Source organism: Neomonachus schauinslandi, chromosome 5 (assembly GCF_002201575.2).
Source record: "Neomonachus schauinslandi chromosome 5, ASM220157v2, whole genome shotgun sequence".
Lineage (NCBI taxonomy): Eukaryota > Metazoa > Chordata > Mammalia > Carnivora > Phocidae > Neomonachus > Neomonachus schauinslandi.
Window position 1 is genome coordinate 79656282 of NC_058407.1, and position 26251 is coordinate 79682532.

The window sequence follows — 26251 nt, forward strand, 5'->3', positions numbered from 1 at the left end:
ATAAAAACAATTTATACATTTCAAGGTCACGGTGCAGGAAAAAACAGAGTTCAACTTCTTTCCTCTTCAGATCATTTATTCTTGCATTTATTTCTTCTTGGTATGAACACTTCAAAACAAAAGGACAATTTCCTTGTTTCTGATCTCTACAGGAATAAATGGATTTCACTGCCAATATCAACTCCATTCTAGTTTGAGACTTAGTCAAGAGAACAGGGACATATCCATCAACACCAAGCTCTAGATCAAATTTCAAAGAAAATAAAAATCAACCTGTACATAGAGAAGGCCTTTATTTTTCATGCAAAACTGGCAGAGGCCCTTTTAGGCAGAAATGTGTCCTTCATTTTGCATTATTTGAGAATTGAAATGCATTGCTTTTTTTGAGAACTTGAACACAATGTATTACTTTTCCTGAATGTGTAGGACTTATAAATAGTTTTCCTGCATAATTTTTTAATGATTCAGTTTAGGGAAATAGAGATCAAGAAACAACATATAAATAATTTGTCACGAGCATATCATCCATCCTTCTGAAAAGTCATAATTCCAATTTTTAACTTTATTTTTTATAGAACTTATTTCTATTTCATATTGATGAATATAGTGGGTGAGGAAAGCAAAAAATTTGAATTTAAATAGTCAAGATGATTTAAAGAGTAAAACACTGAATATTACTTCATCTAGACATTCTGTATTTCACCATTTTCATGGTTGTTTATTGTCAAATACCATATGTATCTGAGCACCTTGTATATATTTCCTGAGCTTTTTAAATGACTTTTTATAATATTAAACTTACTCTTGGATAATAATCATAAGGACATCATTATACTGTAGCTATGTTTAATAGTAATGTAAATATACGATGATGAAACTAAATAGTGAAGTGTAACTTTCTGCCGACATTATTCAAATTATTCACAAGATGATGAAAGAATGGAAAACACCGATTACTGAGAGGATTATTAATTAGCATGGGGAAAACTTAGGAAGTTTGAACTTCTATGTTGTTGATTTGGTTTGGCTATCTTCACAACATGCAATGTTAACCCATTTTTCATTTATTTATTGATTTGAACTTCAGAAAGTTGAAAGAAAAGGTTTTTCCAACCTCTAAAATTTCACTTCTGCCCATTATTTAAAATCATTCCACAAGGCAATCTCTTTTCATATATATGAAAAATCAACGCTGTTGCAAAGGACAGCGTGTTTTCCCAAAGTTAGCTTTGGACATGTAAAGACAAATACAGTGCCACTAGATAACTTGAAGAACTCAGGGAACAATTTAGAAGAACTGAAATTTGAAATCTGTAATTGTTTCCATGATGACTAAGATGCAAAATGGCTTCTTCAGTTTATAAATAATGCAGTGACTCTAGAACCAAATATCTGGCACTAAGTTTATGATAACTGTGTTCTTTGGAAATCATTGCATAGATCGTTGTTATTGCCAAAGAATCTCTGTGTACATTTCAGTATTCCAAAATCATGCCACAAAGGGCAATTTTAAATAGTTTTAATATAAATACATAGCACCAAGCATAATAAACACTCCAAAATGTTTATTGAATAATTACCACCTGTGCAGCTTAGAAAATATATGCATGCAGGACTCCTGGGTGGCACAGTCGGTTAAACATCTGACTCTTGGTTTTGGCTCAGGTCATCATATCAGGGTCATGAGATCGAACCCCTCATCGGGCTCCACGCTCAGCTAGGAGTCTACTTCAGATTCTCTCTCCCTCTCCCTCTGCCCCTCCCACTCATGCTCTCTCTCTCTCTTTCAAATAAATAAATCTTAAAAAAAGGAAAGAAAATATATGCCTGCATTATATTTGTTTTAACCTAATTACGTAAGTATATTTATATTTTTATGTATTTAAATGCAAAAAAATCACTTTTAATGGCTTACTTGTTTACAGTAATATTCAGGAGAGAAAGTTTAGGATGAAAAAATGAAGGATAGATATTTTCTGAAAAGATATTTTTCTGTTACATTTCCAGTATAATAAAAATATTATATCTATTACTTCTAATATGGAAAATATGATGGGTAGTATCTAAAGAGTCATTGTACTAAGTGTTTCATACGCATTATGAATTGTTTAATCCTCCGAAGAGTTCTGTAAGGTCGAAATCCCTTTGCTCCAATTTTTCCAAAGAAACAATCAAGGCCAGCTGCTGCACGACCTTGTACAACAGTAGTGAGAGAGCCAGGGTTTAAATTCAGGTCTGCCTCGATTACTAAGCTGGTGCCCTTAATCATCCTCCTCTTTTCTCCTGGAACTGCAAATGATACAACTTTGGGGTGTTTTATGTTTACACACAGATTTGTAAGCAATGTCGAAAAATTACGAGATGAAAAATGATAAAAGAAAACCACAGACTTTGTGAATGCTAGGTTTTGTCAATGACTGCTATTTACGCGAGTTTTGGGGATAAATAAGACAGTAAAGTCTAATATTTTCCTCCCTGCAGCTTTGTAACAAAATAGTGTTTCTGGTGAGTTTTGTGGGCAATCGTGGCACTTTCACCCGAGGCTACCGAGCAGTCATCCTGGATATGGCCTTTCTCTACCACGTGGCCTACGTCCTGGTTTGCATGCTGGGCCTCTTTGTCCATGAATTCTTCTATAGCTTCCTGGTGAGTACTTCTCCAAGTGGACAATCACTGCTGGAAAAAATAACACAATGGTGCTGCTTCTTATGCTTCTTCCTTTGATTTTTTTTTTTTTTTTTAAGCAGGGCCTGACATTTCGGACAAATTATGTTATTTTTAGAATTTCCTAGGAAAATCAGGAATTAGTATTATTTTTCCTCTCTTCCTCTGAGAACCCACATAGGTGGTGGAACTCTTTATTTCCTCCCTGAGAAGTCACCAACGACCCGACCTCTTGACCCGGGCTTCATATAGCAGCTGCTTTTTGGTTTCAGCCAAATCCTTCCTTCCCCTTACATTTAGAGGTTCTCCAACAGAGTGTAGGAGAAAAAAAAGTGGGGATATGTTTTCTTAGCCCTGGAATCGTTGTACTTTATTCACAACAACAAATATTACTGTAACTCTAGAATGGCATATAAGTAAAATGAGTAAACTGCCAACCTCGCAAAAATACTGAGTTGTTTGAAATCTTAGTTTCAGATTTAATGTGTCATTGTTGTTAAGCTTATCTACATGTGTCTAATTCATTAAGCGGGCTTTCACATTTCTTCTAGATTTTTTCTTCAGGTTATCAGTTTTACTTCCTACATATAGACTGTTCTATAGCCATCAACTAGGAGGAAGGGAGGCAATATAAATTCATGATAATGTTTGAAACCCAAAGCACTACCAGGTTAGCATCATGATGCCATGGGAGCAATTTATTTATATCTCCAACCCATGGTTGACGTGCAGTGGAGACCACTACCCAATAAAATAATTCCTGAAACCTCAGTTGAAGATCTAAAAACATTATGCTGACCCTGTCTGCTTCTCTCACAAGGGACAAATCCGTCACCTGCCGCTTTCCTGTTACCTATCTAGCAAACCCAGGTAGGAAGACTGAAAAGAGGCAGATTTTCCATTTACTTGTCAAGCATTTGAAAGAGCCCCCAGGAAGCGTAGATTTGTCCCTTACACTTTGATACAAAATTATCTTCTAGGTAGTTAAGTTAGATGATCCAACAATCAAAAATAGAGTTTTTACTGTTCCAGGGATCCAGATGAATTCCCTTTCTGCTCTAATTTACCACAAAAAAATCCATTTTTAAAAACATGCCCGTGATATATGAAGTCCCATTACACCCAGCACTTTGACCTGACTTGTGACATGTAATATTCTGTAACGTCTATAAAATGCATATAGTATGATAGACTCATACTATCAAGATTCATTAGAGAGATAATATGAAAAACATGTGAAATGATGTATTAAATCTTTCTGTTTTCCAAGGAAAGGCAATTGACAAAATAAAGGTGTATTTGAACCATTACATGAGCTATTGATAATAATGTTACTTTTAATTTATGTTACTTAACCTAATTTTCTAGTTGTATTTTCCTCTTGTCTTTTATTGTTCTAATCTTACAATAGTGATGCTAATCTGTTTTCACTGGGTTGTTGGTGAAAAGGATATTGTCCATTTTGACGTTTATAGAGTATTAGGAGGAAATTATAATGGACATAATGCCAACATGGCATTTAAGCATATTTTGAAAATATGTTTTATATTTTAAAAAATACATGAATATGTATTTCTAGTTATATCCACAAATACCAATCCTTTATCCAAAATAATAAAAACCACACTCTAGATTTTCCTTTCAGAAGTAAGTAGAACCATTAACCTGTCCAGTGTCTTACACCTTTTTTGCCTCCTCAAGATTCTGAGTCCAGGGCTATGGAATGGGGTCCAGAAATAAGCATTTTTAGCAAGCATCCCATGGGGCTCCTGAATGCTATAAACTTTTAGAAACCATTCAGAAGTGACCTAGAGCCCATTTCCAGACCTTTTCTTTAAGTCACTGTTGAGTTAAAGTAAAGGAAAATCCCCTTTATGTCAACCAAAGTTGTTAAGTAAGCTGAATGAGTCAGTGTCATAATTTGGAAGTTGGATTTGCATTAATTAATTTGTCTTTCCTGAGAAATATTGACTTTGTTTCTAGAAGTTGTTGCTCCCTCCAGAAGGTAAGCACTTAGCAAAATAGTTAAACATATTCTTTTGCATATGATCGTGATAAAATAGCAGTTTCCTAGGGTGAGCAAACAAGGTAATATCTTTATGGCAATTATTGGCAAGACTGAAATTAAATTGGAAAGTAACTCAGTCCTCAGAAAAACAGGACAAGCCCTGGTGTTTCTGCAGGAGCTTGTGACACTGGTAATGCCTCGTTTCAACCAGTGCAGAAATTTTAATCACTTCCCACAGATAGTAGGAGACAAACCTTAATTATTCCAACTTTTAAAATACTGTTCATTTCCAAACAGATATTTGTGCCTTTTTAAGTGAATATTCACTTACTGCTTTTAACTAGCCTTTGATAATATAACATGTACTTCCTAATGTATAATTTCAACTTAATAATATAGCAATAAATAAAATTGTTCTTGGTGTTGACTCCAGAGAGCAAACACATACCTAGGTTCTAGACTAGTGCAGAGACTTTCTGCTACTAAACACAAAATGGGTAATAACCCATTAGAGGAAGTGAAAATTTTTTTAAAAATTGTGTTTTATATTTTTGCTTGTACTTCTGTTTCCAAAATTACATACTAAAGTAATAGGTTTTGCCCTCATTATACTCCTTTAGTAAAGAGAGGTGCTTCTATTTCTCAAATATTTTTTAATTTTCCATCTTTTCTATTGCAGCAGGCTCATAAAATTGTTCTAGTAATTTCACCCCTAATTCCTTGATTAAGCAATAACGCCTAATGATTCTGTCAATTAGCCATCACTTAGGTAAACATAATTCTGCATTTTCACTTTAGCCATCTTAACGTATTTCAGAAGCAACTGCAGAATATCAGTGAAGATAAAAATAAGGAATAAGTAGCTAAGTTGGTTAAGTATAGTATTATAATTTTTTTAAATTCAAATTTGAAGCTGTGCTATTTCTGTATCTTACAAAATTGAAATTATGTTGGTTATGAAACCAACAGATGCACATTATATGCTGTGTTAGAGTTATCTTTATTGAAAAACAGTTTATTAATTCGTTCCAACTGTAGAAGACACATGTATTTTGGCGTATTTTTAAGGTATCAGTTAGGTTGTTATTTTTTTCACAGGTAAACTAAAATGGCTTGCATCTGTATTTGTAATTACCTTTTATGTTTATTCAGCTTTTGCGTCACTGCATTTTTTTCCTTGTTTTATTTTTGTAGCTTTTTGATTTGGTGTACAGAGAAGAGACTCTGCTTAATGTCATAAAGAGCGTCACACGGAATGGCCGCTCCATTATTCTAACTGCAGTTCTGGCTCTCATCCTTGTCTACCTGTTTTCCATTATTGGGTTCCTTTTTCTGAAGGATGACTTCACAATGGAGGTGGATAGGCTGAAAAACAGAACTCCTATTACAGGTATTGCTACTACCACTCCATGAGCTTTCTCTGGTGGCAGATACAACTTGTACACAGCTTAAGAGAATTACAGATAAACACTAATGGAGGAAATGTTTTCTTTCATTCCTTTGAAAACATGTTCTTATTCACTGAGAGCTCATGAATGTGAAATACTCTTCAGCTATCAGCTGTCAATGGGTATAGGAACATCTTGATATACGAAACATTATCTGGGCTCTGTCTCAGTAAGGATTTTCAACAATGTTGATTGTATTCCAGTCAACAACTTCAGTGTAGGATAATGGCTTTGGGATTCTCTTCTTCTTTTCCCTGTCTCCCCCAAGAACAACATCTAGCATCGTTCACAACCATTATTCCGTATATGTTTGCTCACAGTACATCATACTTACCATACTTAAAGAATTGCAAATGGTAAATGTTTTGATTTAGAAACCATCAGGTAGTAAGAAATCGGGTATAGCAAAAATGCTCAGAATACTGTCATTAAGGAGTTCAATTCATCAGTATGTGTTGTCACAATGTACGATATTTATTTCTGTTGTCTCACTGGTTAGGCATCACCCATTTACACTTCCTGTGATTCTTGTGGTGTGAGGGCTTAATCTTTCCATCTTACTTTGAATTTTTATTTATCATCCTTTCTAATGGTTTCTTCTTCCCCCATGCCTACCTTTTGTCATTTGGGTTAAATTTCTTCATTACTCTTTTTCCAAAGCAGGATACAAATCATAGTTCTGCACTTTGCTGTTTGTTTCTCTGGATGATTCTGTAGCCTATGAGTTGTAGAGAATAGAAACCACAAAATTACTTTCCCCTCAAGCCATTACATTTAAAGGTATGATTTAATTAGTGGTGATTTATAAACAGTAGTCTTTCTTGCCTTTAACAAACATTTCTTGATTATTAAATTGATGACATATGGTAGTATCTTTCTTAGGATATGGGGTAATTAAATGGCATTTAGATCTATCATTAAGTCTAAGTGATCAAAGCACAGAATAGAAATGTCATCTACGTAGATTCAGTTGTTAAACTTGAGACTGAATTTCATACCTAGGTATTAGTCTTTATTCAGAGGCATGTGAAATATTTTGTTACTGCCTTTCCTGTTCTCCCTTAAATGTTACTTTTTCCGGAGTTTTACAGGTGTAAATATTTGGAGGAAAAGCTCCTATCCATAAATAGCTCCCCCCCCCAAACTCAACTTTCACAAATTATCTGTGAATCATAAACTATCTGTTCTCAAAAATCTTCAAGTTTTAATTATTTATTATTTACTAGCATGATCACATTGAGTTATTCAATACAGGGTGAGTCTGAAGGTGAAGCGTCATGATTCCTGAATCCAAATGTGTACAATAGTTATTGTTTTATGAATCTAGTAGTACTTTTGTGTTATTTAAAAAGGAAGTTAGTGTCATTATGAATATATTTTCCTTAGAAATACAAAAATATCTTCTCTCTTTTTTCTTACAAAATAGGCAACATTAGACCTAGAATGTCAAGATCTTTATTAAAAATATGCATATTTATATAAAAAACTGCTAAATAAGAGAAAGCATTCGTAAATACTATTAAAATCTAGTATATGAGAACAGCTAACAAAGTTAAACTCTTGGATTCTTCATAGATTGCGAATTTTTGTTGCATCGGCTGAGAATGAATGTGATATTGTGCCCTGGGAAAAGCACCCCTACTTTCATAATATTTTTAATTTAATTTGTAATGCCATCTAGTATGTCTATTGATAAATAGCATAAAGTTTATTTTTTCAAGTATTGAACGCTATTGACTCCCAAAGTGGAGTGAAATTATCGAGGATAACGTGCTTAGGTAGCAAGTGACGTCTAGGGAGTGCAGAAGGACGCAGTTGCTCAGGGAGTAGGAAGTAGTCATCAGGAAGCCAAGGGATGGGAGCCCAGAGGGGAGGCTGAGCGTTCTAGAGGTAAATCACAGAACATCACAGGTGCCTATGAGAGTGGAGGATGGATAATCTGCAAATGGCATCGGGAATTGAGGAAAATGTAGATCCTACCTCTGGGACCAGTGGAACTGGGCTTGATAGAGGAAGCAGCCTCCGCTTGACCATGTTGAAGGGAGTCATGTCTTAGAAAAGCCCAGGGAGTTGGAGGGCAGTTTCCGTTGACAAGCGGAGGTCACAGTGTCTCTCACATGTGTCCCTTCTTCCCCATTCTCAGTGCCACCCTCCAGTTTCCCATCCTCGTTTCCGCTCTCCCAGAGGACTGCGGGAACATCCCATGCGGCTTCCCCACCTTCAGCCTGTTCTGCCTGCCCGATTCATTCATTCTAACCACCTCTCTGACTGGGTCTCTCATTGATTCAAGAACTTTGCTGGGATCTGCCCTGACTGTGAGATGCTTGGTTTAAAACATCAGGCTGGGAGCTCAGGTCACTCTGCTCCCACGTCTGTGCCTTTGCTAGCCTCTGTGACTTTTGTCAGACAAACTGCACCTGGGATTGCCACCTTCTTCCCCTCCCCCGCCAACCCAGCTCATCTTTCTGTGTGTAAATCCCATGTCTCCTTTAGGTTGATCCTTCTCCAAAAAGCCTTGTATTGTTTTCTTTCTAAAATTCACTTCTCTGTCCTAATGCACTATATTACATTAACTGTGCTCAATTCCTCCCCTCAAGTATCATCCCGTCTCTGCCCCTTGGTATTCCCTATTTGTTAGGTCTGCAAGGCCTCCACTCCATGTCCTCAGAGCCTCTCATGAAGTCAGGAAATATGAAGTAAGGGAATGGCCACCAGGACACACTCAGAAACCCCATCTCTCTCTCTCTCTCTCTCTCCCTCACCACCAGAAACCCACTCCAACAGCAAATGATGTAACCACTCTTTCCCCCAAGTTTGGCCCAGTGTGGGGGCAAGGAGTGATGGAGGCAAATGTGTGGCCTCCGTTCCCTGAGTGGACTCGGTTTTTCTCAGCTCCAGTGCTGGTGCTGCAGACAGCCCAGTCCTGGTTGCCTGGTCCTTCGCCCGATCACGCGTCCTGACTCTAGGTCCCTTTTGCCACGTCTGCCTTCATCTCATCAAAGAATCAGGGTAACTTTGGTGTGGTTACTTGCACTTGAATATTTCTTCAACCCTTTGTATATAAAAATGAACTTGCTCCTGTCCCCCGTCTTATGGACTTCCCTTGATGACTCTGTTTGAAATGTTGGTTTGAGAGGTACAAACGTCTTTACTTTCTATTTGTTACTAACAACCACAACAAAATGTTTTAAGTTCTTCTCACCCAGATAGGAAAGTTACTATCTTCTGGTCCATTCTGGCCAGAGAAATAGGTGGTGCACTAGCAAGCAGGTGGATCTTTGGGAACTAAGGAAGAAAAGAAAGATCCTGAGTAGGATCTGGCAGAAGATTCTTGCATTTTAAACCCTGTTCCCCAGAGCCCCCTACTTCACTATTAGAACTGCCATGACCTACAAGTCTCCACCTGCTATAGGGACTGACCAGTGGCTTGGAGCTCGGGAAACACCAACTGCTTTGGGCAGGTGTGTTCCTGGCATGCCGGGTCTGAACTCTGAATGCACTTGGCCATCCAAGCACTGTTACACGTGATGGTTAAGGTCTACATTATTATTAATACAGGTATAAAAGGCTTCTAGTGGATTGGCTTGTGAACCTATTCTCTAGTTATAAAATTGCTTCCATATACAAAACTGCGTTCAGAGTTCCAAACCAACTTACTAAAAAAGACTTCAGGAGCACAGCTACATCGGAGTAGTAGTGCCTTTTGTTTATATGTCTTTGTAACCGTATATTCATTTCTTGTCATTTGCAAATTTGTCTCTATACCATATTCTAATTTGTGTGTTCCAGGTAGTAATGAATTTCCTACTATGACTTTAACTTCAACGATGGAAACATGTAAAAAGGACAACTGCTCACCCACAATACCCGCTTCGAATACAGGTCTGTAAAAAGGGCCCCAGAACAGTACAAACTTGATATTTTGCAGTTATGTTTCTTTGGGAAATGTTATTACCGCTAAGGGAGTGGCTCTAAGGATTTCGTGGGGGGTTGAAATAGAATCATGGAGGGTAAAAGAACCCAAAAGTTTCAAACTAGAGAAAGGATTCCCATATCTGTCATTTTGTATCCCCCACCCCATTCTTTATATTATTTCTATTCACGAGAATTAATCAGATTTACACTGTGGGACGGCTGCTAAAAATACTGTTACCGTATTGCAAACCCATGCCACACGGAGACCCTTTTAATTATATGGCCTATCACAAAGTATCAGGAAATGCACAGGCTTAGAACTCAAAAGGCTTGGTATAATCCTGGGCTTCCCACATTCTAGCTCTCTGTCTTAGATATGTTATGCAAATTTCCTGGACCTTGTTCAAGATGGTTTGCCCAGAGAGGGAGGGAGGGAGGGAGCAGACAGAGAGACAGAGAGAATATGATACTTTCCCTGTTTCCAAAGGAGCAAATGGAACCATGCTCATAAAAAGAATTTTTTAAACTCTAAATTGTTCTCAATGGTTTGGAAACTATGGCATATGTGAAATTTAATGAACTGTAGAAGGAATTAGTGATCTCTTTCCAGCGGCAGCAATGATGTAGGGAGTATAGATCTTTAAATATTTCAGGAGTTTTGTATATTAGAAAGGAGTGGATTTAGTCTGTGTTACATCTAGGAAGGGCACAATTGGACTCGGGGAAGATGAGCGATGGAAGAGTTAATAAGCCCAGTGTAAGGATGGGGTCCCCCACTGCCATCTGGGAGCACATCCGTCTGATCATAATGAAAGGGCCGTCTTGCCCAAGCTTCCTTTTTTCTTGAGATGTTGGATTGTTGCATGAAGAAAAATGGATTGTGCCTTCTACAAACAAAATCTTTCCTGCTTTATGACCTAAAGGGAGAAATATATACATGTGCATTCCATCCCAATGCCCCAGCAGCTCTATGAACTGTGAGCAGCTGCCTCCAAGACTTCTTTCCTCTCCTAAGGCCTGGCTAGCCAGTCAAGGCTTCCAAACAACAAACCAGCTCATTCCTTGCTCGTGGAGCTTTACTGTGCTCTGCAATTTCTAAAATCCTGTTACATGCATCCTCCGCTTTAAACACCTCCAATTTCCTCTGCCTTCCTCACACAGTCTAGCAGTGACTCTTGATGTCACACTCCAGGGCAAGGAACTGAGTGGTGCTATCATATTCTGGATAGTGGAATTTGGAATCACACCATACCCTTGACCCATATTTGGCTGACTTGGCTAAAATGCCATTCTTCACTGGTTCAGCTGTCAAGCCATAAATGCCTATCCTGTACTCATGTAATTGGGAGTTTGGGATTTCAAGCACAAAACAATGCACTTATTTTTATATATTTCTGCCAACCTAGACTCCAAGGCCATCCCAGTTTGTCCCAGGAATAGATGAGGAGCTTTTTGGACTAGATGATCTCTAGGTTTCAAGCCCCTCTCCGTTCTCATGTGTCATGGGGCTCATGGTATCTTTATGGATCCTGATTCTATGAAGCAATATGTTTACTCTCTCTTGTGTCATCCTCAAGCTGATAAGCTACAGAACAGGGACAGGCGAACGACGGCCCGTAGGGAAATGTGACTTGCCACCTGTTTTTGCGCAGCCCTCAGGGTAAGACTAGATGTAACCTTTTTAAAAAGTATTCTCTTCAAAGAAAACGATGCAATGGAGACTTTATGTCACCCATAAAGCCTAAAACATTTCCCATCTGGCTCTTCAGAAAAAAAAAATTGCCAACCTCTGCTGTGGAAGATTTTCATTGAAGGTGCTAGAAATGTTGCATGGGACAGTGCTAAGGACAAATTCTTGAGTATGCTACTAGAAATATGCTTTCAGACCGACATAGTCATGTTCTGTGCAATTCTTCAGCCACACAGAACTCTGTCTTAAATAAATCATCAGTTAACCCATGTTTCTCCATCTTAAAAAAAAAAAAAAAATCATGAGACTCCTCAGAGCCTCCTTGCCAAAGCCCAGATACACAATGTCTGTCACATCCCCAGTGTGAACCGTACTGGCTCCTCTTGATCCCACCTTCTTCCCACACTATCCTTTTAATGATCCATTTGGGTGTGTTATCTTGGGGACCAGCATCAAGCTCATTTGTCAGCGGCTTGCAGAATCTGTTACAATCTCAAATTCAGGTCTACAAATGCTCCTCTCCTCTTATTATTCATATTTTTAAAAAATACCACAGCAAAAACTTGGGTATAGTTTAAGTAGCTGGGTAAAATTAAATAGCTCTTAGGATCTTTTGACTGTCTTGAACTTCAATTTTTTGTCTCCAGTACTTGTTACTTTCTTTTCAACTGGACACGCTTTCTCCTTAACAGAGTGTGGAAAATAATAGGTTAAAAAATGTACTTTCTCATTAGCACAAATATTCTAACAACATGGTCCCAAGGATATTGTAACTGTATTCCTGCCTTGCTCTCCTATCTCTGAATATTACCTTAAAATTATTTCCTTTGTTTTAAAGCAAATATACTTTAACTATAGTTTGATTTTGAGAAAGGAATATTACTTTGCCAGTGAACCAACAACAAAGCCAGTGTTCCTCCTGCCAGAGACTGTAAAGATGGCTGGCCCAGGGGCCCACACAGCAGATGCACTAGTGATGCTCATCCACAGCATGGGAGCCGGAAGCTCCTAAGACGCAGTGAGGTCACGGCCAGAGCCTCCTCTCCTGGAGTGAGATCTTCCCAGCTATACATGGTGTATGCATAGCCCAGGATGTGGCTGCCCAGCTCTGTGCAATCATGGAAATCTTAGGCTTGATAATCAGCCAGACATTCTATTGTAATTGTTTTATGTGCTATTACTAATTATGACAGTTTGATCTTAACATTTAAAAAAATGAAGTGAATATTTTTGTAAAACAGGCAATTCATTAAGTCAACTCAGCACAAATCCTTGATGATGATGATGAGGGTGATGGTGATGATATTATCATAAAACCTTTATTCATTCATCCATTCCTCCAGCAAAATTTGTTCAGCCTGATCTATTGGCCAGCCCCCATGCTGGTTGTTCAGGACATAGTATTGAGTAGATAAACATGATCCTAGCCCTGATGGAACTTTATAGAATAGTAAGGGAGGGGGAGGCATAAAAAGTTATAAAATATGGTGAGTACTACCAGCAGTGCCATGATCGATAATCACAAGAGAGCTTGGCTGTAGGTAGAGCAAGCAGAAAGGCCCTTCTGAGGAGGGATTATTTAAACTGAGACTTGGAGCATGAGAAGGAGTCAGTCACACCATTCCAGGCACAGGGACCAGCATGGGCGAGGGCCCTGAGGCATGTCAAGGATAGATAGATACTACTAATTATCCTCACATTATGGGTAAAAACACCGAAGGACACAAACTTTAAGTAAGATCACATAGCTAGTAGGCTATTTTAGATCTCTGATGCCAAGGTCTGTCTTCTAGTCTTCTAGGTCTTATTGTCCTCTAGTTAAAGGATTAATCTCTGTACATTTTTTTCTTCCCTAACCAAAAATTAGATTGTTAAAATTCTGCCTATCATATTGCCTTTCAACTAGAATGCTTGGATAACTTTTCTTATGCATGCTATCTTCTAAAGGCAATACTTCGACATAAATATTCTCAATTATGTATGTCTCAACAGGAATTGATCCCTCCCACCCCCCCCCCCCCCCCCCCTGCCCCATTCTCCCATCTCAAGACATTTGATCATGCCTGGAGATATTTTTGGTTGTCACAACTCCAGGAGGAATGCTTGTGGCATCTAGTGACTAGAGGCCAGGGGTGCTGCCAAGCACCCTCCAAAGCACAAGACAGCCCCCCTCAACAAAGAACCCTCCAGCCCAAAATGTCAGTAGTGTTGAGGTTGAGAAACTCTGTTCCATCACGAGGACTGTTTGGAGACTAGTTTATAACTCTGAATACAAACTCATAAAAGGCTTCTCATAAAATCCTCTACAACCTATTTCTCACCTAATATATTACATAAGGAACAGAACTTCCCTTTTCTCTATGGGCAGATGGGGACAATTCTTGCAGGCTTATTACCCCTGGAGCAACGTCTCCATGATTTTAGGCTCCGCCCGAGCTGGGCGTAGGGAGAGGCAGGTACGATTTTGCAGGAAAGCTCCCAGAGAAGGAAGAGAAGGATAATGGAGGAATGTCAATGCTGGAGGTGTGTCAGGGACACTGTTGGGGGCCAGAGCTGTTGGCAGTGGCTTCACACCACCTGGGGTCATTCCTAAATCAGTGTTTGAAACTACAAGAATGCCTGTTATTAATGTACCTACTCTTTCCTCTGTGCCCTTTTTTTTGCGTTTGATACAGTAAGTGATAAAATTCATCTGACTGAAAATGCCACAGATTTGATCTTCTAGCCCTTGCCCCCTTTAAACCTTGGCCACACATATTTAATCGCAAAGGTAGAGGAAAAGCTTGCCCCTGGTGTTTGTTGTGCAGCATGGAATGCTTAGATTTAAAAATAACTTTTCCATGTCTAAGACCAGAATTAAATTTTAATTTGCAAACCCTAGTGTGCATTTGTGATGGCCTTGGTTTGTTACCTTGTGGACAGCAGGTCCACATTACAAAGGCCCAGACCCATACACAGGAGCAGAATAACAAGCCTCGTAGTGATTGGGGAGCCCAGCGCCTGGTTCCCCAGGAAGCTCCAGCGGATGCAGGTAGGGTCATTGTCCCAGCAGCTGCACATTCACATGGTAACGGGCAACCAACTGTGGCCGGAGAAAAAAAAAATAAAGAGAACTTTTATTTCATTTGCTGCAGACCTACCTGACTTCTTAGACAAATATAATCACTTAGCAAAGAAAAACCAAAAAAAAAAAAAAATTAAAAAACCGTCTTTCTAGAAAAGTGAGGCCTTTTTTAGGCAATTTACAAAATATCGTTACAATTATTTTCTAAGGAAGGGTCATTTGAATGTACAGAAAAGGGAGGAGGTTCACAGATGTCACACATGTATGAGCCATTCAGATTTAATACGTTTTGGTATTTTACTTTAATAAAAAAGCCTGATGAATAGCTGAAACTGATCAGCCTTGGTGCCACTCTGTGTTTTGGCTTCCCACGGGGTGCCCCGCATCTTCAATTTCTCTTTCTAGTTAACATTTTTAAAAAAGAATTTCCTTAATGAATCGATTAGAATTAAAGTTTAAAACAAACAAGAGGTTTTCAATTGCACTTGGACTTTCAGCTATATCTCAGTGGCAATCGGTTGTTTCTAAGAAATCATAAAAAAAATGGGTACTTTAATTATTAAAGCAGAAAAATAGCATTATTAAGTACTCTTATTCAAGCATGTCCAATATTCAAAAAAACATAGGCCAACACCTCAGATCAGAGCCAAGAGAATATATTTTTATTCCTTTCTTTGTATAGAACACTTTAATTTCTGTTATGAATTAAGAAAAGATACTTCATTTTACTAATGCTCAATTGAAAATGAAGATAATTTCGTCTCATCTCGTTCAAGTATAAAGTTGGTTGTGTTAAAACTATAACTTTGCATAAGATTTTATAGCCATCTATCGGTAATAATGATAATTATGACACCTAGATTTGTTACCCCCTATGTGCCAAGTGATGTTCTAAGTTCCTTACATGTATATATATATTTAGTTTTTTTAAATGTGTCCACATTACACATCTATTTCCACTAATTCTTTCCTTTCGCCTGTACGCAAGCATGCACTCTCACTTCTTTTTTTTAAAGATTTATTTAGAGGGAGAGAGAATCTCAAGCAGATTCTCTGCTGAGGGCGGAGCCTGCCAGCAGGGCTCAGATCTCACAACCCTGAGATCATGACCTGAGCAGAAACCAAGAGTCTTCCGCTCAAACCAACTGAGCCACCCAGACACCCCTCTCTCACTCCTTTTATAACCACCTGATTTCATCATTACTCCCTTGCCATTGTTAGCTAGCCCATTGTTCGTTCTTGTACCTGGAACTGCCTTGCTGCCTCAGTTTGAACCTTCCTCTGCACTCTTGTTACCTGCCCACACGAATCCATCTCCTTTTCAGGACCAGGGTTTCCGATAAAACAACTGGCCTGCACTTTCTCCTTCGATTTCTGTATCAACCATCTTCTGTTTCACTATTTGCTGTCTTCCTGTCGTCTCCTGATGACCTGAATGTTCAATCCAGAGACCTTTTCTTGCTTCTCATTGCTTTTGACTCTTCCCATAATTTTTACATTTTTTGGTATCTTCTCCATCTTTACATTATTTTCTTCCTGAATTTTGGATCACAGTACTCTCCCAGCTTTCTTGTGCTCTCTAGCTTTGAAAAATGCCTTCTCATCTTCTCATCCTACAATCATCTGAAATTCTTGCCTTGCCTTCATCATAACACCTTGCATTCAGCTCCTCCTTCTCAGTTGTCCATTTCTGTGGCCTAATGGGACTGCCCATTCCCAAGTCAGCTCTGGCCGGAAGCTCCAGCGGGATGTGTAACCCTGCCTTCCCCCTCGGGCCTAGGGTCATGCCAGCCCCTGTTCATCCATCCTTTCCATTCTCATGGCCATGACTCCTGGTTGAGGCTTGTCACACATTACGCCTCTTAAGCAGTCTTTCTATTTCCAGTCATTCTCTCCTCTTCAATTCGCCTACTGTATCACCACTAGATCACCTGTCAGAAATCACTGCTTTGAATATTTCCCCCTTACCCCCAATTCGAGATTTTCATGATGCTCCATTGCCTGCCAAATAAACCCCAAACTCGCAGAGAGCTCCCAGTTTATCTCCCCAGCTTTACCTTCTATTCCTCTACATGCTGGCTTATTTGATGTTCATCATATAAGAAAGAGTTTCCTACCTCCTGCGCTCTCTGGCCATACCATGGGAATGCCTCTCTGCTACTGTTTTAATCCCTTGACTATTTGAGGCAAACTCAGAGTCTACGTTAATTAGAGGGACTCCCCACTCATTATCCCTAGTATTAAATGTTCTCTATTCTGATCTCTTTGCACCACTTCTGTGGCTGTAATCACATGTTAACTTGTCTTGTTATTTAAGTAAATGTTTTATCTCATACTATTTCATTAGCTAGATGATAAACCACCTTGCCCCTGTTTAAAGTTCTCCAGCGGCTCCCCTGGGCTTTCAAGATAAAGTTTAAACTCTTTAGCTAGGCGTATGAGTCTCTCCATAGTGAACAGGTCCCTTCCTGTTTCTCTTCTCACACTTGTCTGCATGCACCAAATGCCCAGTCATTCCAGTGCAGCTGCAGTTCCTCAAACGCTCATCCTCTTTTCTCTGCCTAGAATGTCTTACTTTGCTGATATTACTGGCCAGGCATGTGTCTCTTTCAATATTCAACTCAGGTGCCACCTTCTTCAAGATGCTATCCCTGATGCCCCCTGCCCCCGTGAGATGCACACTAACCTGTCTGCACAGTATCCTGGGATAGGACATTGCCTTTGTTCATCTGCTGACCCACCTTTCCTAGGAAACCATAAATCTCCTAGGGGCTGCCACACTTTCCTCTTTCCACCTGTCTACCTAGCACCTGGCCCAGGGTCTGTGGAGACAGTGAACTGAAGCAGGTTTGGCATGGGGAAGGCCTGCTGGTTATGTAGGTAGGTCTCCACAAGGTGGCATTTACTTAGGTGAATCTACTATGACTCAGGGCCTGGCTTTTAGCCTGCAGGCAAGGGAACTTGGCTTAACGTATTGTGAGTAAATCCATCTCACAAAGATAGAGCCTTATTAACCAAACTCATGGAGGCTCCTGTATAAAACTAGCACGCCGATGCACCAATTCTTACGGAGTGGGTTGACTGGACTGTTGCTGTCATTGACCTGGCCTGGGTATTCTCCCCCTGCGTACATGCTATACAGAAAGTCAGTACTCTCATTTTATGTATTTGCAGCCAATCTATTTTATTTCACAATGGCTAATCACATGAATTGTGTGTGGATTTTACTAGCTCAGCTGTTAACGAATGAACAGCCTCATTTTTAAATTCTTAGGAAGAGATGGGAGCACTTTCGTGTGGCTTCTATGGACTGACTAACCTGGCACTTTGTTAAGTCTTCAGTATACATTTATGTCACATGACCAGGTAGTTGCTGATTGACTATATGAATGCAGATCCTGCCACTAAATATAAGATTGCTTTGACTGAACATCTAACCATGGCAAAGTAGCATATAGACATATTCCATATGACCTCACTACTGGAAAACCACATCTCTCTATAAAAATTCCTTTAATTCCCTTACCCATTTCTAACTAGTTTTCTTCACGTTCTTCCTGGCCATCACGTTAGAACCCACCTTCAGGTGTCGGGGCCCTAACTAGCATGTTGCAGACAGAGCTTTCTCTGCCTGCCTTATCTCCTCCCCACAAGCCTCACCTCTTCCCCATTTCTCCTTCCTCCAAAGGCAGCTTTATTTCTTCTACTTTCTAAATCAGAATGTGCCTTGAGGCTCACCTCGAAGGTAAGTGGTCCGGCACAGACCTGGCTGTTAGCTTTGATGCTGCAACATCATGCCTACCCATCTCTGACTTCCGCCCTCCTCTTGAGGTATATATTTATGTTTTAAAAAGAAACCGCTCTGAGTAAAGGGAAAATATCAGGATCCTCCCATCCATGTGAAGTTAAAATAAAGTCAGTTCACAAGAGGAAAATCAGCCTTTTTGTAACAAAGTACCAAACAGGCTGTTGGTCATGGATCATGTAGACAAAATTAGACGGTTTCTTTTTCTTTTTTCCCCTTTGGTTGTTTTTACATTTGTGCCTGTGGCTACACAATTCCAAAATTCGACACCACTATGGTTCTTTAGCCTTGTAACAAGAAAAACACATTTCTGCTCACTTATCAATTTTAGGAAATCCTGATTCTTTTTTTTTTTAAGATTTTATTTATTTATTTTAGAGAGAGAAAGTGTGTGCAAAGTGGGGGAGGAGCGGGGGGGGAGTGGGGGGGAAGCATCTCAAGCAGACTCCACACTGAATGCAGAGTCTGACATGGGGCTCGATCTCATGACCCTGAGATTGCGACCTGAGCCGAAACCAAGAGTTGGACGCTTAACCGACTGAGCCACCCAGGCACCCCAGAAATCCTGATTCTAATACAGTATGAACTTTTCACTATTTTAAATGACTGGGAAATTATTACCAAGTTTACCTTTAAACCAAATTAAGACCAGGAATTTTTTTTGTCACATTTTATCTTTTCTGTCTCCTCGTTTCTCCCTAAATATTTTCACATAAGTACATTCACATAAAATAAATTGTTCACATAAATATATTGTGCTTCTTGTCCATAGCTCAATGCTCATCATTAAAAGAGCTTAGATGCTTAACTAAATTAATGAAAGAATATCTGCCCTAATTCTTAAGCACCTACCATGTGTATTCTAATCCCTGTGCAGTGTTTTACATATCCCAAATATAATCTTCTGAAGGGCTTCATCCTTAATCAGACATCCCCATTTTACAGATGAGGATAGTGAGGTCAAGAGACTGCCCAAGTCTCAGTACTGGGACAGAGTAGAATTTGGAGCCACGCGCACCTGGCTTCCTTGTGCACGCTCTTTTTCCTGCAATATCTTTGCTTACTGGGTGAGTGGACTGTCTTCCTGAGGTCTTACCACAACCTCCCCGCACCACAACAGTGCACCAGGCAGATGAGCTTTCCTTATGTTGTCCTTTCCATTCTGCCATTTGTCACTCTTGGAAGAAAACAAATATTTCAGAATACTATTGTGTGGCCTTCTCAGCCTGTATCAGTCATGGGCTACTACAAGTCAAATACGTGCTATTTGCTTCAAAAAATTGTTTCATGGCACAGTTGGGAAGGAATGGCTATTTGGAAGTAGACAATAGCATATCTAAAACATGAGTTTGCTGCCTGGTTTAACTTGTGTGTTTTTATAGCTGATGAAGAGTATGAGGATGGAATTGAAAGGACATGTGATACTCTCCTTATGTGCATCGTCACCGTCCTGAACCAGGGCCTCCGGAATGGCGGCGGTGTGGGAGACGTTCTCAGAAGGCCATCGAAAGATGTAAGCTGGAGAATAAAATATTTTTTTAAGAAGAACATAAGCATTTTTTAAAATTTTCTTAACAGCATCTACAACACAATTTTTGTCTTCAAGATGCTATGTTGTGTCGTTTGCTTTAAACGTATGTATAATGGTGGCCATTAAAACCAATTAATTGTATATTAGAACTACACAGAAATGGCTAATGTCCTAAAAAAATATATGTCTGTTAGTAGGGTTATGAAAAGTTTCCAAGTTTGAACTGTGTATTGTATTACAACCATGAGATCATGACTACAAACTTGGTAGAGGAGTTAATGGTTGCATAAATAACAGAAACTAGGCTGCCTCTTGTCCATCAGGCTTCTCAGGCATGAAGATGTACTCTTTGCCTCTGAATAGTAATAGCGGCCATTATTTATCCATGATGAATATAAAATTTGAACAAATTCTAAAATGATTTCATATATTAAAATGGCAAGGCTAAAAAATTTCTCATTAGCTGCAAAAGCTCGAGCGCCAGGCTGAAGGCTTGAGAAATCTGAGTTCTGCAATAAGCCAGCTGTGGCATATTGTCAGTTCATCTGATGGTTCCTCATCTATGAAATGGCTGGATTGCAGCATCTCTAATGTGTGTTTTAATACTGCCCATCAGGTAGAAGTAAGCTGGAGCTGTCTGTACTTGACCCTATAAGGCCAAGAACAAAACCTACTCTGGAAATTGATTAGGCATTAGGTCCTTCTCAGCTCCCTAATTGCTGACCTTGGGAATTGCTACTTGTCTACCTTTCGTGCAGCTTCTGGGATGGGATCCCAATGTGCCAAAATGCGTTTAGCAGAATGATACAGTACAGTGGTTTTTAATAAAAGGTACGTTCCCCATTGATGGGAGGGCATAAGTCCTGGAGAATGGAAGGGGCTCTGGGAACAGATGTGAGGTTTATCTCACAACACTTAAAGGAAAGAAAATGAAGACAGAAAGTGGGTCTTATTTTTTCCAACTTGGAGCACTATTTATACTCATTCAGCAAACCTTTATTAAATATATTCTCTATGCTAGACTGTATGTCAAATCAACGTACCTTGAAAATATGTATACATATACATTTTTTTTAAATTTTTATTTCAGGAGCCCTTGTTTGCTGCCCGAGTGGTGTATGACCTTCTTTTTTATTTCATTGTCATCATTATTGTCCTTAACTTGATTTTTGGTGTTATCATTGATACTTTTGCTGATCTCAGAAGTGAAAAACAGAAAAAAGAAGAAATTCTAAAGACAACTTGCTTCATCTGTGGTAAGTGTTCTCAGGATACTAAAATAGGTGAAGAAACTATCCAGGAGGAAGGAGGGGCTAGAGTGATTTTTATTTGTCATGCTTTGGGAAAAATAATTTTAATTTGTGGTTTTTTTTTTTTTAAGAATGTATTTATTTGGAAGCGAGAGAATGAGAGACAGAGAGCATGAGAGGGAGGAGGGTCAGAGGGAGAAGCAGACTCCCCGCTGAGCAGGGAGCCCGATGCGGGACTCGATCCCGGGACTCCAGGATCATGACCTGAGCTGAAGGCAGTCACTTAACCAACTGAGCCACCCAGGCACCCTGGGAAAAATAATTTTAAAATGAAAGCTGGACAAAAATTATGTAACCGAACATTAGACTAGGGTTCTCTGCTTCCAGAAATAGATAGAAGAATTATATCCGAAAGCTATCTTGTCATTATTTCTGCAATTTGTATGACTCTCTGACTGTAGAATGTGTTGCAAAATTTCAAAAGGTTACACCAACTGGCAAACAGATTTTTAATCACAATAACATATTGATTAAATGACAGAATGATTTTTATTTTATTTTGTTGGATTATGAATCCACAGATGATTTCTCTAGCAGCTTGAACTTCTATTCACTGACTGTACTTCTCTCAGTTTTTCATCTCTCTCTCTCTCACACACACACACACACACACACCACACTCTCTTCCCCTTTGCCCATTGTTAGCTCTCAGACTGACCCAACTCTCTCCTTGCCCTCATCATTCCCTTTTGCTCTACCCTCTTCTCAATGTATTTCAGCCCTTTGGTAGTCTCTGTAGCTGACCTAGCATCCTAGAGTTCTTCTTTCTCTTTGAATATTCACTAAGTCCAGGTTATCCTCACCATCTATTTCACCATGTTGAGCTGAAGAATCTTTTGGTTAAAGTCACATAACAAGCATAAGGGCTTCACTACAACATTATTCTATATAACTCAAATTGAGCCCTCAATAAATCCCATTCCCTCCTTGATTCACCTTTTGTCAATTGTCTCATTCTCTTCAATGGGTCTCCCAAACCTTTCCAGCATTCCTTCAACACTCAGAGGTGTACCAAGTACTAACCTGTAACAATGAACTGTATTCCAAGGAAACAAACATGAGTTGGACATGCCCTTCTTCAGGGTGTTTACAATCTAGTGTGGAATACAAACACAATAAGTATCACTGCTATCTAGTGTGTTAAGAGACATGATAGAGAAGTTCACAGGCTGTTATACCCCTTCAGGTTGTGGTGGGGGCAAGCAAGAAAGAGTCAAGAAAGGCTTTTAGAAGAGATGGTCACTGAACTGATGGTAAAAGATAGAAGGTAGCTAGTCATATTAAAGTGAGTAGAAGCAGGGCGCCTGGGTGGCTCAGTAGGTTAAGCATCTGCCTTCGACTCAGGTCATGATCCCGGGGTCCTGGGATCAAGCCCCACTTCACGTCAGTGGGGAATCTGCTTCTCCCCTCTACCCTTCCCCCTACTCGTGCTCTCTCTCTCTCACATAAATAAATAAAATCTTTAAAAAAATTAAGTGGGTAGAAGCAGAGTGACCAGCATAAGAACAGGCATGAAGGGAAGAACAGCACAATGGGAGTCTTCAGTTACTATAAGGAGCTCAGTGTTGCTGGAGCATGAATTTCAGTGCAGTCTATGCCCCAAGAAGAGGTTCACCAGAACATGGCCTTTTATGTTAAAAGACTTGGACTTTGTCCTGTAGACTTACAGAGGATGCTGAACCATTAAAGAATTTAAGTAGAAGAGTACAGGGTCTAATTTTTGTTTTAGAGCAATGGGGCAGCTACAGAAGTTGTTTTTCAGGGGACATAGTCCAAGTGAAAGGTAACAAAACTTCAATGCAGGAAAGTTAGGGTGCAGTATTAAGGGTACAGGACAGGGTCATGGAATACTTAGAGACAGACTTTTAAAATCTCAGTGGTTAGGAATGAATATGAAAGATAGTTGGGTGTGTGGGTGGGTGGTAGTACCAACTGTTGAGTTTGAGAAGAAAAGAAGAAAAGATTTGGAGAGGAATATGCTGAGTTTGGCTTTGGAAATACTGAAATTGCAGTGTGTACTCAACACCCCAGTGGGCCACACCCAGCACAGAGGTCAGCATGGGTCTGAGCCTCAGAGAATGAGTCTGCACTAGAGACAGTTATTGGGGAATCCTCCGTCTGTGTGTGGTAGCCAAAGCCAGAGCATGGGGAAGACTTCAGAGGGGGAAGAGAAGAAAATGGGGTTTAAAGTGGGAAATATCAGCACTGAAGAGCTGAGAGAAACAGGGTCAATGCACGCACACACACATAGATCTTTCCAGTCAGAATGGTGTGAGGAGAACCAAGAATTTGTGTCATATGGATATGAGGGGAGGACACAGCCTTGGAAAGAAAGTGATTGATTATCAACTATTTCAAAGCAGAGAAGGCCAGTAACATATTATGCCAAATAGAGCCTTTGGATTTCTCATTCAGGTGATTCAGAATAAAGATGGAGTACTTTCCATGAGGATAAGTTACACAATGCTGGGGGAGATTTACCAGAAGGAAATGAGGCAGAAAGAAGAGTCTTTCTTTATATATCTAGACTAGATGGAGGGAAGCAAGATTGGGATGGGGCCAAGGAAGATATCGTACAATCATTCAGCGGTTTGGGGAAGAGAGGCATTGTATGGAAGAGTGAGTTCTGTGGAGGAAAAGACATGCTGCCCTTGAAAATCTTTGTGTGTGTCTCATGGTCTTGCTTTTATAGTGCTTCCTCTAAGTCCTTCCCTTCACAATCATAGTAACTATTATGTCAGCGTGCAACCTTGGAAGAAAGGGTTCTTTGGAAGAATGTATCAGTTAGATGTGAGCCTCATTTGAGGCCGTGATCCTTCCCCCGACATTCTAACAAGAAAGATGAACAGCAAAGCAAGCCCATCGCTTAAGTACCATTCCTGCTCCTCTAGGCTTTCCCTTTGCTGTCAAAATTCTCTTTGGCTTTCACAGTTACTTAAAAAAACCTATAACTTATAAATTCCTTAAAACATCACAATAACCCTCATCACCAGATTGAATGTTTTTCTTAACTCTCCCCATTATGTTCCTGCTGACCTTTTCTTCTGCCTTGGATCGCTCATTTTCTCGTTCTATCACAAGTCTTCTCCCAACCACTGGATAAACGGTTCGGATTTTATTATTGTCAAATGTGCAACCACAGCTCCAACCTCTTTCCAGGCTTTTGTCCTTTGTTTTCAGTTGTTGATGGACACCTATGCAGGCATGACTTTTGGCAGCCACATCTACCATGTCTGAAAATCAGTGCCGCTTGCCTTTCCATCTTCTTCTTCTGACCTAGCAGTTTATCCTGATCTCTATATTGCCATTGACGACATCCCACTGGGCCTTCAGTTTTCTAGGCTGGGAGCTTCTCCATCATTTTTAGCATCTCCTTTTTCCTGTTCGAGGTGCACTAGTTACCATGTGCTAATGAATCTGTGTTCCCCATCTCACTCACTTCCTTCCACACATCCCGCAAGCCACACCTTGGGTTTTCAGGCTCACCTTGGCTCACACCCCAAAATGTTCTGCTCAATGCTGCCAGACTAATTTTTCCAGTTTGATTTCATCATTTCCTTACTCAAAAGTCTATCAATAGCATTGCATAGTCTGTAACTCTAAAATTCCAAATTTCCTGGCACATAATGTGCTCCATAATCAAGCTCCCTTTTTTGCCCACCTTTTCACCCAATGTTCCCCTCTTTATAGATCAACTTCCAGCCCAACTACATTACTCATCTTCAACTTAGAGACTCTCCACGTGTTCTCAGTTACGGTGTTTCCATTTGAAATGCCCAAACGCCTAAGCTGTTCAACTCCAACCCTCTCTCTAAGGCCAGCTCTAATGCCATTATTCCATGAAGACTTATCAGATTTCACTAACCAGCAGCAAACATGTCTGCTCCTAAATTGCTCACATCACACTTAGCAGTATGGTACCGTACTTATTTTTTGTTGTCTTATCTCTGTCAGATGCTATACACTGTCACATCGTAGAAAGGGCATGGACTTTATGGTTAAGTAAACACACTGGTTTCATATCCTGGATATGTGATCTTGGCCAAGTTTCCTTTTCACCTTGAACTATTATTCCCTCATCTGGAAAATGGGGAATATAATGCCATCTTTTGCTGTTTTAGTGAGTATAATTGAGATCATGTGTATCAAAATTCCTAGCTCAATGCTTAGCTGAGTAAGCCCTCAATGCACATTAGTTTCCCTTCTTTAAGATACTTATTTTTTGGGGCGCCTGGGTGGCTCAGTCGTTAAGCGTCTGCCTTCAGCTCAGGTCATGATCCCAGGGTCCTGGGATCCCTGCTCAGTGGGAAGCCTGCTTCTCCCTCTCCCACTCCCCTGCTTGTGTTCCCTCTCTCGCTGTCTCTCTCTCTGTCAAATAAATAAAATATTTAAAAAAAAAAAAGATACTTATTTTTTTTATGATTCCTTAGTATGTATTGAGGACCATTCATAAATATTTGCTTAATGAATGACTATTCAATAAATCAGCTTGAATTAATATCATCTCTATGTTTATGTGGCTTATAACCTACAAAAGGAAGATAAATTGGGTAAGTACTAGACTGATATATACGGCAGACAAAAAACCTGGGTGTACCAATTCCAAGTTATTTTAAATTTTGTCACATTCAGGGTATTGTTTCGGTAGCATACACATTACCACAGAGCTATAGGGTGATAAATCAGGAGGCATAGGAGGAGATATTAGATCAACATGGTCTATCGTACAGAAGCTTCACATTTATTCAAAAATCTGAAAGACCATTTAGGTAATTTAACATAAGAGTAAATTTTAATAGTATTTTTTACATTAGAA

General features: G+C 39.6%; 1 protein-coding gene across 1 annotated transcript in view; it reads left to right on the forward strand.

The window, feature by feature from the left end:
- ITPR2 (inositol 1,4,5-trisphosphate receptor type 2) overlaps positions 1-26251 on the forward strand; it is a 482328-nt gene that overhangs the window by 400478 nt on the left and 55599 nt on the right. The window contains exons 50-54 of the mRNA XM_044915443.1: positions 2482-2646; positions 5867-6062; positions 9910-10002; positions 19977-20107; positions 21216-21381. Coding sequence (XP_044771378.1) covers positions 2482-2646; positions 5867-6062; positions 9910-10002; positions 19977-20107; positions 21216-21381 — 751 coding nt within the window. The remainder of the gene's footprint in view (positions 1-2481; positions 2647-5866; positions 6063-9909; positions 10003-19976; positions 20108-21215; positions 21382-26251) is intronic.